Raw genomic sequence first — 15,804 nt, 5'->3', positions numbered from 1 at the left:
GAAGGAATTTTAATGTTAGAGGGAGATTTAAAATCTGCATCAAATTTTAAGGATTTTTATAAAATTCGTTTTATGTATAATTCTTTATCTAAAAGCGGAAATACAATTTAAGTTCATAAATTTTGACCAATAGAATAGGTGGATTGGAAACTACCTATGCTCTAATTGGTTGAATGATGTGCGACACTTAAGCTTCTCCAATCAGAGCGCAGATAATTTTCAATCCACTAATCACAGATGTCAAAATTAATTAACTTAAATTGTATTTCCGCTTTTAGATAAAGAGTTATACAAAAAGCGAATTTTATTTTTTTTAAATCCTTAAAATTTGATGCAGATTTCAAATCTCCTTCTAACATTAAAATTATTTCCAACTTGTGTATCTTAATGAACATACACCAATTCAAGAGTAGCTGCACTGCAAGAAAAAAATTAATATTGCAAATCTTTTGAATTCCTGATGGTCTGAACATATTCCAGATCTATGTCGGTGTAAATAATGGTTTCTGTTTCATCAGCCTGCGTCACTATTTCTCCCCATGGGCTAAATATTAAACCCAGGAAAAATTAAGGAAATTTACATATAATTTTAATTATATGTAAAAATTTTCAATTTTTCCAATACCCTGATCATGAGGAAAAGTTCTAGTACCGGAAATCGGGAATGGTTGGCGACATTGCCCGTCAGTTTTGAGGGGGAAGGGGGTGGGCCAGGGGGATGAGACCAGTGTCAAAAGATGCGTATTTACTATACGCAGATGGCAAAAAAAAGTTTGGCCCGATCGGACCAACGGTCCGCGCGTGGCGGGCGCGTAAGCGCCCAAAAAACACCTAAAAAGTTAGCAATGTCCATTTCCATCAAATTCATACTCATGTGAAAAAATAGCCATTTTTCAAAACCTTCGATTTTCAAACATTAATACTGCCAATACCGTGACAGATAGAGACGAATGGTTTTCGCGGGTCACCAGATCACCGTTGTGGAATTCGGAAACTTTTGTTTCAAAGACCCCCATCCCCCCCGAAGGGGGGGATATGGGCCCCCAAAGTTTTGCAATTTGGTGTTTTTCACAAAAACCTGTTGGGTCCATTTTGGACATGAAAGAGTCATTTTAGAGGGGTCTGAACATCAGGCCTATAAAACAAGTCCATTGAGATGTGTTAGAAACTGAAAAAAAATTTGGACCCGCCAATGACCGTTTTGACCGTTATCAACCGTTAAACGTAGCGATTTTCGGTTTTTCGGCCAAAACTTGCCCAAAGAGTCGTTTTTCGGGATTGACATACAAAAGCAAGTTTATTTAACTTTTTGAGACGGACATTTCTTTACTTATGCATTATCCGCCTCGGGCGGACCGTTTGGCCGTTACGCGCCGCCGAAGGCGCGAATTTTGACGATTTTTCGAAAAATCGCGGTTTTTGCCCCTTAAGAGGGTGACGGAGTCGTTTTAGCGACATTGACCTTTTCTTCACTATTGTAGAACTTTTTAAGGCGGACATTTCTTTACTTATGCATCATTCACCTCCGGCGGACCGTTTGGCCGTTATTTGCCGCCGAAATCGCGATTTTCGGCGATTTTGCCGTTCACGAGGTTTTAACGGCCATTTAGGAGGCAAAGGAGTCCTTCAATCAAAATGACTCTAAAATACTTTTCTTTTGCTAATTTAATTTGCAACATTTCATGTAAAGTAAATTTTTTTGTACATCCAACTGGTTTTTTTCCAGTTGAAATTTTAAAAAAATAACAACTACTGTTATTATTACACCACCCCCCGAAATGTATTTACCCCCCGCAAGAAACAAGTTTGGATGAAATAATTTTTTAAGCCGAAGGCTCCAAAAAAATTATTTCATCCAAACTTGTTTCTTGCAGGGGGGTATTTAGGATCAGAGGTGACTTCAGTTTTTAGTGCATTCCCTCTCTAAATATAACAACTACTATTATAACACCACACCCGAAATGTATTTACCCCCCGCAAGAAACAAGTTTGGATGAAATAATTTTTTAAGCCGAAGGCTCCAAAAAAATTATTTCATCCAAACTTGTTTCTTGCAGGGGGGTATTTAGGATCAGAGGTGACTTCAGTTTTTAGTGCATTCCCTCTCTAAAAATAACAACTACTATTATAACACCACACCCGAAATGTATTTACCCCCCGCAAGAAACAAGTTTGGATGAAATAATTTTTTAAGCCGAAGGCTCCAAAAAAATTATTTCATCCAAACTTGTTTCTTGCAGGGGGGTATCTAGGATCAGAGGTAACTTCAATTTTGATACATTCTATCTCTATCTCTCAATGACTAGGTATTATTACAACAGTTATTAATTGAATTATCTAACCAATAAGTAATCTACCACCACCTAAAACTCTAAAATAAACACTTATTATTACCATTATCTTCTAAATTATCATGTAATAATAATTAATTACATTAAATAATTATTATTATATGTATTAACAAAATTATGATTATCTATTATAATATCTAACCTATTACTTATGAATCAAATAATCTTATTACATTAAATCTCAAACAATTCTATAAACTACACACTTATAATTATTTAACCTCCTACTAATTATACTATAATAATTATGAATTATAACATCTAACCTATTACATATCAATCAATAATTATTTAAAGTGAATATTGTTATCTTATTATTAATCATAATTTTATAATTATATTATCTTCCCTATAACAACTAATTTAATGATTTCACATAATAATTATAATTATCTTTACTATTTTATTCATATCAATTATCTTTATCTTATTATTGTACTTATCTTATAATTATCTTATTATAAACACTACAACAATTATATCATCTAACCTACTGCAAATAAATTCATAATTACTCATGCTAATTATCATTATCATATTATTAGTTATTAATTACGTTATACATCCTACTATAAATCAGTTTTTACTCATATTAATGACAATTATCTTACTATTACTTATGAATTATAATATAATAATTATCAGTTATATCATTTAACCTCTCACAATCATTCAATAATTACACATAGTAATTACAATTATCAATATTATTATCGCACCTATTTCAATCAATCAATAATTGCACATGTTGATTAAAAGTATCAATAATTATTACAAATCAATCAATAATTACACATATTACTCATAATTATCAATAAAATCATCTATCCAATACCAAACAAATCAATCAATAATTACACATATTACTTATAATTATCAATTATGCCTTCTAACCTATTTCATATCAATTAATAGTAACATATTTTGATTATAATTATTTATTATTAATTATAATATTATAAATATCAAATATATTATCTAACCTATTTAAAAATAACAAACCAATCAATTATCACACATAATAACTTTAATTATCTTATAATTACTTATTGATTAAATACTATAATTCACTATTATATTTTCTTACCAATTATCATTATCAATTAATAATTACACATAATAATTATAATTATTTTATTACTAATACTATAATTATCAATTATATTGTCGTACCCTTTACAAATCAATCAATAATTACACATATTACTTATAATTATCAATTATGCTTTCTAACCTATTTCATATCAATTAATAGTAACACATTTTGATTATAATTATTTATTATTAATTATAATATTATAAATATCAAATATATTATCTAACCTATTTAAAAATAACAAACCAATCAATTATCACACATAATAACTTTAATTATCTTATAATTACTTATTGATTAAATACTATAATTCACTATTATATTTTCTTACCAATTATCATTATCAATTAATAATTACACATAATAATTATATTCATTTTATTACTTATACTATAATTATCAATTATATTGTCTTACCCTTTACAAATCAATCAATAATTACTCATATTAATTATTATCATCTTGTTGTCGATTATTAATTATAATACTATAATTCACAATTATAATATCTTACCCATTAAAAACCATCAATAATTACACATAATAATACTAATTATCTCATCATTATTATTCATCAGTTTTAGTATTATAATTAATAATTATTATACCTAACCTATTACAAATCAATCAATAATTACTCATATTACTTATTATTATTACTTACTAATTATCATTTTATTATTATAATTTATATTAAATAACATTAATTGTAAATTACTTTGTAATCATAATTTTAATTTATAATTATCTTTTTATTATCTAATTGATCTCTAATGACTATTACTTTTTAAATATAAATTCTAATTAACTATTATTACTTTGTAAATGTGAATACTGATTATTACTATCTCTAGCAATTATTACTTTGTAAATATAATTGAAATTAATATCATAATAATCATTACTTTGTAAATCTGAATACTAATTATTAATCCCTAGCAATTATTACTTTGTAAATATGAATTCAACTTTTTGTATCCATTCACTCACATTTCGCTCTGCAACAGGCTGTCAATTCTTATAAACGATTACTTACAATTTCTTTTCGGTCCCCCATACCTTTAAGTAACTTATTTCCTCATAATTTTTCCGTGTGCCATAAATGTGGTCGATAAACAAACAATCGATTTACAATTTATGGCGATCCCAGCATTGGTACACTCAGGAAAAATTAAGGAAATTTACGATTTAATTTTTCGAAGAAAAATTAAGAGTAAAAATTTTCAATTTTTCCATAAACCCTGATCATGAGAAAAAATTTATATACCGGTTTTCGGGGGGGGTTGGAGGCATTGCCTGTCATTTTTGAGGGGGAAGGGGGTGACCTAGGAAAATGGGAAAGGTGTCAAAAGATGCGTATTTACCATACGCAGATAGCAAAAAAAAGTTTGGTCCGATCGGACCAACGGTCCGCGCGTGGCGGGCGCGCAAGCGCCGAAAAAACACCTTAAAAGTGACCGCGGCAATTTTCCGTCAAATAGTGACTTATGTGAAAAAAAAGCCATTTTTCAAAACCTTCGATTTTCAAACGTTAATACCGCCAAGACCGTGACAGATAGAGACGAATGGTTTTCGCGGGTCACCAGATCACCGTCGTGGAATTCGGAAACTTTTGTTTCAAAGACCCCCAACCCCCCCAAAGGGGGGGATATGGGCCCCCAAAGTTTTGCAATTTGGTGTTTTTCACAAAAACCTGTTGGGTCCATTTTGGACAGGAAAGAGTCATTTTAGAGGGGTCTGAACATCAGGCCTATAAAACAAGTCCATTGAGATGTCTTAGAAACTGAAAAAAAATTTGGACCCGCCAATGACCGTTTTGACCGTTATTGACCGTTAAACGTAGCGATTTGCGGTTTTTCGGCCAAAACTTGCCCAAAGAGTCGTTTTTCGGGATTGACATACAAAAGCAAGTTTGTCCAACTTTTTGAGGCGGACATTTCATTACTTATGCATTATCCGCCTCAGGCGGACCGTTTGGCCGTTACGCGCCGCCGAAGGCGCGATTTTTGACGATTTTTCGAAAAATCTCGGTTTTTGCCCCTTAAGAGGGTGACGGAGTCGTTTTAGCGACATTGACCTTTTCTTCAATATTGTAGAACTTTTTAAGGCGGACATTTCTTTACTTATGCATCATTCACCTCCGGCGGACCGTTTGGCCGTTATTTGCCGCCGAAATCGCGATTTTCGGCGATTTTGCTGTTCGCGAGGTTTTAACGGCCATTTAGGAGGCAAAGGAGTCCTTCAATCAAAATGACTCTGAAATACTTTTCTTTTGCAAATTTAATTTGCAACAGTTCATGTGAAGTAAATTTTTTTGTACGTCCAACCGGTTTTGTTCCAGTTGAAATTTTAAAAAAAATAACAACTACTGTTATTATTACACCACCCCCCGAAATGTATTTACCCCCCGCAAGAAACAAGTTTGGATGAAATAATTTTTTAAGCCGAAGGCTCCAAAAAAATTATTTCATCCAAACTTGTTTCTTGCAGGGGGGTATTTAGGATCAGAGGTGACTTCAGTTTTTAGTGCATTCCCTCTCTAAATATAACAACTACTATTATAACACCACACCCGAAATGTATTTACCCCCCGCAAGAAACAAGTTTGGATGAAATAATTTTTTAAGCCGAAGGCTCCAAAAAAATTATTTCATCCAAACTTGTTTCTTGCAGGGGGGTATCTAGGATCAGAGGTAACTTCAATTTTGATACATTCTATCTCTATCTTTCAATGACTAGGTATTATTACTACAGTTATTAATTGAATTATCTAACCAATAAGTAATCTACCACCACCTAAAACTCTAAAATAAACACTTATTATTACCATTATCTTCTAAATTATCATGTAATAATAATTAATTACATTAAATAATTATTATTATATGTATTAACAAAATTATGATTATCTATTATAATATCTAACCTATTACTTATGAATCAAATAATCTTATTACATTAAATCTCAAACAAATCTATAAACTACACACTTATAATTATTTAACCTCCTACTAATTATACTATAATAATTATGAATTATAACATCTAACCTATTACATATCAATCAATAATTATTTGTGAATATTGTTATCTTATTATTAATCATAATTTTATAATTATATTATCTTCCCTATAACAACTAATTCAATAATTTCACATAATAATTATAATTATCTTTACTATTTTATTCATATCAATTATCTTTATCTTATTATTGTACTTATCTTATAATTATCTTATTATAAACACTACAACAATTATATCATCTAACCTACTGCAAATAAATTCATAATTACTCATGCTAATTATCATTATCATATTATTACTTATTAATTATGTTATACATCCTACTATAAATCAGTTTTTACTCATATTAATTACAATTATCTTACTTTTACTTATGAATTATAATATAATAATTATCAGTTATATTATTTAACCTCTCACAATCATTTAATAATTACACATAGTAATTACAATTATCAATATTATTATCTTACCTATTTCAATCAATCAATAATTGCACATGTTGATTAAAAGTATCAATAATTATTACAAATCAATCAATAATTACAAATATTACTCATAATTATCAATAAAATCATCTATCCAATACCAAACAAATCAATCAATAATTACACATATTACTTATAATTATCAATTATGCTTTCTAACCTATTTCATATCAATTAATAGTAACACATTTTGATTACAATTATTTATTATTAATTATAATATTATAAATATCAAATATATTATCTAACCTACTTAAAAATAACAAACCAATCAATTATCACAAATAATAACTTTAATTATCTTATAATTACCTATTGATTAAATACTATAATTCACTATTATATTTTCTTACCAATTATCATTATCAATTAATAATTACACATAATAATTATAATTATTTTATTACTAATACTATAATTATCAATTATATTGTCTTACCCTTTACAAATCAATCAATAATTACTCATATTAATTATTATCATCTTGTTGTCAATTATTTATTATAATACTATAATTCACAATTATAATATCTTACCCATTAAAAACCATCAATAATTACACATAATAATACTAATTATCTCATCATTATTATTCATCAGTTTTAGTATTATAATTAATAATTATTATACCTAACCTATTACAAATCAATCAATAATTACTCATATTACTTATTATTATTACTTACTAATTATCATTTTATTATTATAATTTATATTAAATAACATTAATTGTAAATTACTTTGTAATCATAATTTTAATCTATAATTATCTTTTTATCATCTAATTGATCTCTAATGACTATTACTTTTTAAATATAAATTCTAATTAACTATTATTACTTTGTAAATGTGAATACTGATTATTACTATCTCTAGCAATTATTACTTTGTAAATATAATTGAAATTAATATCATAATAATCATTACTTTGTAAATCTGAATACTAATTATTAATCCCTAGCAATTATTACTTTGTAAATATGAATTCAACTTTTTGTATCCATTCACTCACATTTCGCTCTGCAACAGGCTGTCAATTCTTATAAACGATTACTTACAATTTCTTTTCGGTCCCCCATACCTTTAAGTAACTTATTTCCTCATAATTTTTCCGTGTGCCATAAATGTGGTCGATAAACAAACAATCGATTTACAATTTATGGCGATCCCAGCATTGGTACACCCAGGAAAAATTAAGGAAATTTACATATAATTTTAATTATATGTAAAAATTTTCAATTTTTCCAATACCCTGATCATGAGAAAAATTTTATATACCGGAAATCAGGGGGGGTTGGCAACATATCCTGTCAGTTTTGAGGGGGAAGGGGGTGGGCTAGAGAAATGGGAAAGGTGTCAAAAGTTTCGTATTTACCATACGCAGCAAGCAAAAAAAAGTTTGGGCCGATCGGACCAACGGTCCGCGCGTGGCGGGCGCGCAAGCGCCCAAAAAACACCTAAAAAGTAAGCAATGTCTATTTCCATCAAATTCATACTCATGTGAAAAAAATGTGAAAATGCAAAACCTTCGATGGGACAACGTTAATACCACCAAGACCGTGACAGATAGAGACGAATGGTTTTCGCGGGTCATCTGATCTCCGGCATAGCATCCCGAAACTTTTATTTTGGTGACCCCCATCCCCCCCGAAGGGGGGGATATGGGCCCCCAAAGTTTTCCAATTTGGTGTTTTTCACAAAATCCTTCTGGGTATATTTTGGACAGGAAAGAGTCATTTTAGAGGGGTCTGAACATCAGGCCCATAAAACAATTCCATTGAGATGTTTTAGAATCTGAAAAAAAATTTGGACCCGCCAATGACCGTTTTGACCGTTATTGACCGTTAAACGTGGCGATTTTCGGTTTTTCGGCCAAAACTGCTGCAAGAAGTCGTTTTTCGGGATTGACATACAAAAGCAAGTTTGTTCAAGTTTTTGAGGCGGACATTTCTTTAGTTATGCATTATCCGCCTCGGGCGAACCGTTTGGCCGGTACGCGCCGCCGAAGGCGCGATTTTTGACGATTTTCCGAAAAGTGTCGGTTTTTGCCCCTTTAGGGGGTGACAGAGTCGTTTTAGCGACGTTGACCTTTTCTTCACTTTTGTTGAACTTTTCAATGCGGACATTTCTTTACTTATGCATCGTTCACCTCCGGCGGACCGTTTGGCCGTTATTTGCCGCCGAAATCGCGATTTTTGGCGATTTTGCTGTTCGCGAGGTTTTAACGGCCATTTAGGAGGCAAAAGAGTCCTCCAATCAAAACAACTCTGAAATGCTTTTCTTTTGCAAATTAAATTTGCAACATTTCATGTGAAGCAAATTTTTTTTGTACATACAACCGGTTTTGTTCCAGTTGAAATTTTAAAAAATAACAACTACTGTTATTATTACACCACCCACCGAAATGTATTTACCCCCCGCAAGAAACAAGTTTGGATGAAATAATTTTTTAAGCCGAAGGCTCCAAAAAAATTATTTCATCCAAACTTGTTTCTTGCAGGGGGGTATTTAGGATCAGAGGTAACTTCATTTTTTAGTACATTCCCTCTCTAAATATAACAACTACTATTATTATATACACCACCCCCCGAAATGTATTTACCCCCCGCAAGAAACAAGTTTGGATGAAATAATTTTTTAAGCCGAAGGCTCCAAAAAAATTATTTCATCCAAACTTGTTTCTTGCAGGGGGGTATTTAGGATCAGCGGTAACTTCAATTTTGATACATTCTCTCTCTATCTCTCATTGACTAGGTATAATTACTACAGTTATTAATTATATTATCTTACCAATAAGTAATCCACCACCACCTAAAACTCCGAATCAAACACTTTTCATTACCATTATCTTCTTAATTATTATCATAAATTATTATTATATGTCTTAACAAAATTATAATTATCTATCATAATATCTAACCTATTACTAATGAATCAAATACTCTTATTACATTAAATCTCTAACAATCTTATAAACTACACACTTAAAATTATTTAACCTCCCACTAATTATACTATTATAATTATGAATTAAAACATCTAACCTATTACATATCAATCAATAATTATTCAAACTGAATATTGTTATCGAATTATTAATCATAATTTTATAATTATTATCTTCCCTATAACAACTAATTCAATAATTTCACATAATAATTATAATTATCTTTACTATGTTATTCATATCAATTATCTTTATCTTATTATTGTACTTCCCTTATTATAAACACTACAACAATCATATCATCTAACCTACTGCAAATAAATTCATAATTACTCATGCTAATTATCATTATCTTATTATTACTTATTAATTATATAATATAACCTACTATAAATCAGTTTTTACTCATATTAATTACAATTATCTTACTATTACTTATCAATTATAATATAATAATTATCAATTATAATATCTAACCTCTTACAATCATTCAATAATTACACATTTATAATTATAATTATCAATATTACAATCTTACCTATTTTGATCAATCAATAATTACACATTGTATTTATAATTATCAATAATATTATCTAACCTATTACAAAACAATCAATAATTACACATATTACTCATAATTACCAATAATATTATCTATCCAATACCAAACAAATCAATAAATAATTACTAATATTTGTTATAATTATCAATTTTATTATCTAACCTATTACAAATCAATCAATAATTACTCATATTGTATATAAACGTTAATTATAAGGGAGAGGTCATTTTCTAGTAAATCCCGTAAAGGTGTGTGTTATAAGGCCTAAAAATAGTAGTAGAACGATAAGGTGCTCTATATATTTGTATTTCCTATTGAATAGAACAATAGGGAAGAAATTTTTTTTTTTTTTTGATAACCGTACCTGGAATATCTGAAATTTCTATCAAATGCTTTGTTTGGCTCAAACTGACACAAATAAAAAAAAATATAATTATAATAAATCAACCTGTAAAGAATGACTTCTTCCTTTGTTTAATGGTATAGATTGTTCTTAACCTTTACCTTGTACCTATAGAAAACATTATTATTATAATTATATTTTTTTAAAATTTTTGTCAGTTTGAGCCAAACAAAGCGTTTGATAGAAATTTCGTATTTTTTTTAGATAATCCAGGTACGGTTATCAAAAGAAAAAAAAAAATTTCCCTATTGTTCTATTCAATAGGGAATACATATATCTAGAGCACCTTATCGTTCTACTACTATTTTTAGGCCTTATAACACACACCTTTACGGGATTTACTAGAAAATGACCTCTCCCTTTTATAATTATCAATTATATTATATTACCTATAACACCTAAATAGAAAATTACTCATAATAATTAAAATTATCTTTACTATTTCAATAAATAATATCATTATCTTATAACTACCTATTAAAAATAATTTAATCATTACTCATTTTATTACAATTATCTCATTATTACATATTAGTAATAATTATAATTATCAATTTTTATTATCTAACCTATTCCAAATCAATCAATAATTACTCATAATAATCATCAACATCTTATTAACATCAATTCTATTTCATAATATTATAATTATCAATTATAATATCTAACCAATTAGAATAAATTCAATAATTACTCATATTAAATTTAATTGTATTATTATTGCTTATTAATTATATTATTATCTAACTTTTTACTAATCAATCAACAACTATTTATATCATTAATAATTATCTCATTCATTATTTTAATTATCAATCACTAATTCTTATTCATTTCAAATTTCAATTATCAATCAAATTACCTAACCTATTACACACATAATACTAATTATTATTACATTGTAATTATAATTATCTTTTTCTACAATACTATAATCATCAGTTCTTATACTATCCCAATTATAACTAGTTTCAATTATTATTTTATAATTATAATTATATAATGCATATTGCATGTTCCAATTAAACTCAAGAAATTATTTCTTAGTAAATATAAATTCTAATGATTATTACTTTGTAGATTCTAAGGATTATTACTTTGTACATATAAATTATAAAGATTATTACTTTGTAAATTTTTTTATTCTAATGATTATTACTTTGTAAATTTTAATGATTATTACTTTGTAATTGTAAATTCTTATAATTATTATTTAGTACTTTTTTTTGCAACAATTATCCCACATTCTGCTCTGCAAACAGGCTAATGCCTTGGACCCCTTACTATATTGCTTTTGATATCACTACTCTTTTTACGCGGTCCCACTAAAGTTAAGTAACTTATTTCCTCATAATTTTTCCGTGTGCCATAAATGTGGTCGATAACCAAACAATCGATTTACAATTTATGGCGATCCCAGCATTGGTACATTTTAGGATAATATTCAGGGAGGAAGAGGATATTGAAATGTAAATCATACTAGTATTCAAAGTTTTATAACTACGAGATCTTATTCATTGGCTTTGGATACTTTAATTGAATTTTGATTGGTTGGTTCAGAACAATTAGCGCCCAAACTTTTCAACCAAGAATTTTGATCTTCAGAAAGGGTTGTTTACAGGCATTGGGGAAGTACATCAATTAATCGTTCATTGTCTTATCCCTTGTGATCCCAGATTATACTTATTAGTTTTCTTAGTTGAAACGAACAAATAATTTTCTTTCAAACTAATTCAGTTCTTAGTTACAGCTAAATTAAAGTAAAAAAGAAAAGAAAAATTTTGCATTTAATTCAAACTTAAAAGGGCCGAGGTAAGAAATGTAGAAGAATTGGGTAAAAATAATGGGAGCCTGAGTTCTATGGAAGACCATTAGCGTTGAAGACCAACCAATACAGAGAACTTGTAGAGAAGTTTCATAAAATTTTGGATTACCTGGCAACAGAAGAGTTTGCATATGCAACATATTCAGCAGAATTGTCTCGAGCTGGACTAGCAAATGCTACATAAACCTAACAAGAATTATTTTTTACCAAAAGATTAGAGTAAAACACTAGAGGGGAAAGGGGTTGAATGAATGTATGTCCCCATCCCAAGGACCTCGTGCCGACTCTCAATTGGGTCTTTGAAAATAAACCAATAGTGTCGGGAATATTAAGACAACAAAGTAGCAGAAAACAATTTGTTAGCAGACGAAAAATGTCCTTTGAAATGGGGGCAGGTAGTTATCTGTATATAATTATACAGTATACGTTACGAAAAATGACCGGTCTTTAAAATGATCTAGCCCCCCCTGTAATGAAGTTGTAACCCTATTTTTTGTAAGTGTGATCTTTATATATGTACATGTATAATGGTGTTTGTTGCGGTAAATTAGATCAAAGAACATTTTCCGACATTCAGCAGGCTATGAAAGAAAATATTCAAAATGAAAAAATTCAGACCCTTATGTATTTTAAGTGAATTTTGGGTAAAGTTTTGTATATGTAATTGTACATACATCTATACTAAAGATCTGTTTTCAGAAGTAACGAGAAATAAAAAAAAAACATTTTTAACATAATAATCAAACATATGGAAAATCAGGGACCTTGATTTAGCAACTTAATTCCATTCACAATTGCTGAAAAATTGAATTTTTAAGTGTCGTAATGTTGTCGTAAAACTTGTTTTGTGCTGTAACTTAAGGGAAGTGGGCAAGAAGGGGGATAAAAGAAGGAAGTGGATTGTGGGGAAAGTTTCACCTAGAATTGTTTTTCAGACTCCTGGTCCCTTGTCCCTGAGAAGAAATTTACCTTCTCATGATTAAGGAAAGAAAATAATGCCAATTTGTTTAATTTAAAATCCTTTACATTTGCCATTGTCTTACAACTGAACTATACTGTAATTTAAAACAAGTCAGAAAAGATTTAAAACATTTGATAAAAAAAATTGTACCTGGTTATCAAGAGCTCTGCCTTTGACAAGGGTATCAATGTGAGCTGGGCCTGTTTTTGATAAAACGTTTTAATCGATAGTTTTGGCATTCTTTTTAATTGTTTTATTCTCAATCATAATACATATGAAGAGAGAGTTCAACTGACAAAAAAAAATTTCCTCAAAATTTTCACCAGTCAACAGTAATAATTTTCAAAATAGATGTTGGCATACAATGTTTTGATTAGTGATGGCAATCCGTCGAATTTTTGGGCCGGATTCGGATTTCAGATTCTTAAAGAATCCGTCAAAAAAAGTGGCGGATTCCTTGCGGATTCCGGATTCTTATTTTTGGCGGATTCCGGATTCGGATAAATAAATGTTCTTGGTGTTCTCTATAATTCACTTCCGAGAATCGAACCAGATTTTAAAAGATATTATATATAATGATGAAAATTTTTGCCTTCAAAGAGGAGGAGTTGAAAGAAAAAACTCAAGACGCTAATTTTAGCCTACCAAATAAGAATCCGGAATCCGCTATTAAAAACGGATTCCGGATCCGGATTCCAAAATTAGCCAAAAATTGGGCGGATTCCGGATCCGGATACGGATTGCCAACCCTAGTTTTGATGTATTTGTTATCAACAATGAAGCTGTTCTTGACTGGTAGATTAATAGCAGACAAGACAAGATGAATACTGAATAATCCTCGCAAAGGATAAACTCTTTGTTTTGAGACTTGATCTAGAATTTTTCCATCCAAACTGCATCAAAGTAAAAGAATACAGGGTCAAGTGTTACTCTGTCCAGGATAAAAGGATAAAAATATCAATGAAAATATTTATTCCTGTGGTCATATTAAAAGCTCCAGGGTAAACTAGGAGTTTACATCCCATGTCTCTATAGATCATACCCATCTCTGCAAATCTAAAAATAAGAACTAGTGGCTTCGTCCCTACAGGTAAAAGTGATTCCCACCTTATTTTTTATTTTGAACCAAAAATTAAGAAAAGTACCTAATTTTTTTTAAGTTCTGGGGGGGGGGGGAAACAAGTTTTTCGGAGGGAAGTGTCTGCCCCCTAAATATATCTAAAAACCACCACCACAATACTTTTAAAAACAAATGTAGGCAATATTAAATTAAAATTATACCTTATATCATAGCAAATTCCAAGGCCAACCTGAAAAAAAAACAAAAAAAGGAATTATTCATTATTCAATGAAGGAAAAATTACTGTTGATAGAACCTTATAAAAGTCTTTCGAGTGATTATAATTATACATCCAAAAAGTTTCAAACATATAGTACAAGAAGGAAACTTATCAGGGAGGAAGGAGTCATTGATCTGTTTATTACACTAGTCCCCAAAGTTTTAAAATAATGTTTTCTTATAGGTTGGTTTAGCATATTTTGAGACTTTAATTTTTTAAAAATTTTTATTGGTTAGTTCACTGAGTTGAGTGTCCGAACTTTTCAACATCTAATTGAAATATTTTGAAGGCGTAAGTTTGTGTATCATCATTGGGTATGTACAGTACATCAATTAATCGGTCATTGTCCTAATTCCATGGAAACTTATAGCTAACAGGCTAGTATTCAACAAAACAAAACAAAACGGATTGACAAGGCAAGATTAGATAGTGAGATAAAGCGTAACTTGACACTAACGGTTGAAAATGACATTACCTTACACCAAGGCGTATCAAAAGAAGTAAAAGTATTTCCAGGACTTAAAGTTTCAGATTCTTTGAAGGTTATTTTGCCAGGAACATCTAAAAAATAAAATTAACCATGAACAATTCTTGGAATACTTTTAAATTAATCGTAAGAAAATCTAAATTGTTTATTTTAAGAGTACTAATTAACTTTGGTAGTTAAAATCTAGTTAGGTATGTAAGAAATGTTCCATCTCCTTTAAAATATGTTTGAAGATTCCTGTGACACATAATCATGAAAGTAAATACGAGGGGGAGCGTAGTAACTCTATGAAAATTGTAAGAAAGCCAGAATTTCTT

At 29.4% G+C, this 15,804-nt stretch overlaps 1 protein-coding gene across 3 annotated transcripts in view; it reads right to left on the bottom strand.

Annotated features, from left to right (window-relative positions):
* LOC145327265 (omega-amidase NIT2) overlaps positions 1-15,804 on the bottom strand; it is a 21,383-nt gene that overhangs the window by 2,645 nt on the left and 2,934 nt on the right. For 2 of the 3 annotated variants that reach the window (XM_080170852.1, XM_080170854.1), the window contains 6 exons: positions 15,476-15,561; positions 14,942-14,970; positions 14,635-14,716; positions 13,811-13,858; positions 12,809-12,885; positions 461-544 (listed from right to left, as the gene is read on the bottom strand). In XM_080170852.1, coding sequence (XP_080026978.1) covers positions 461-544; positions 12,809-12,885; positions 13,811-13,858; positions 14,635-14,716; positions 14,942-14,970; positions 15,476-15,561 — 406 coding nt within the window. Of the gene's footprint in view, positions 1-460; positions 545-12,808; positions 12,886-13,810; positions 13,865-14,634; positions 14,717-14,941; positions 14,971-15,475; positions 15,562-15,804 lie in introns of all 3 variants that reach the window. The other variant, XM_080170853.1, reaches the window with a different exon arrangement.

The sequence above is a fragment of the Acartia tonsa genome, chromosome 8 (assembly GCF_053477335.1).
Source record: "Acartia tonsa isolate MP-2025a chromosome 8, ASM5347733v1, whole genome shotgun sequence".
Lineage (NCBI taxonomy): Eukaryota > Metazoa > Arthropoda > Copepoda > Calanoida > Acartiidae > Acartia > Acartia tonsa.
This window is presented reverse-complemented; position numbering and strand designations above follow the sequence as displayed.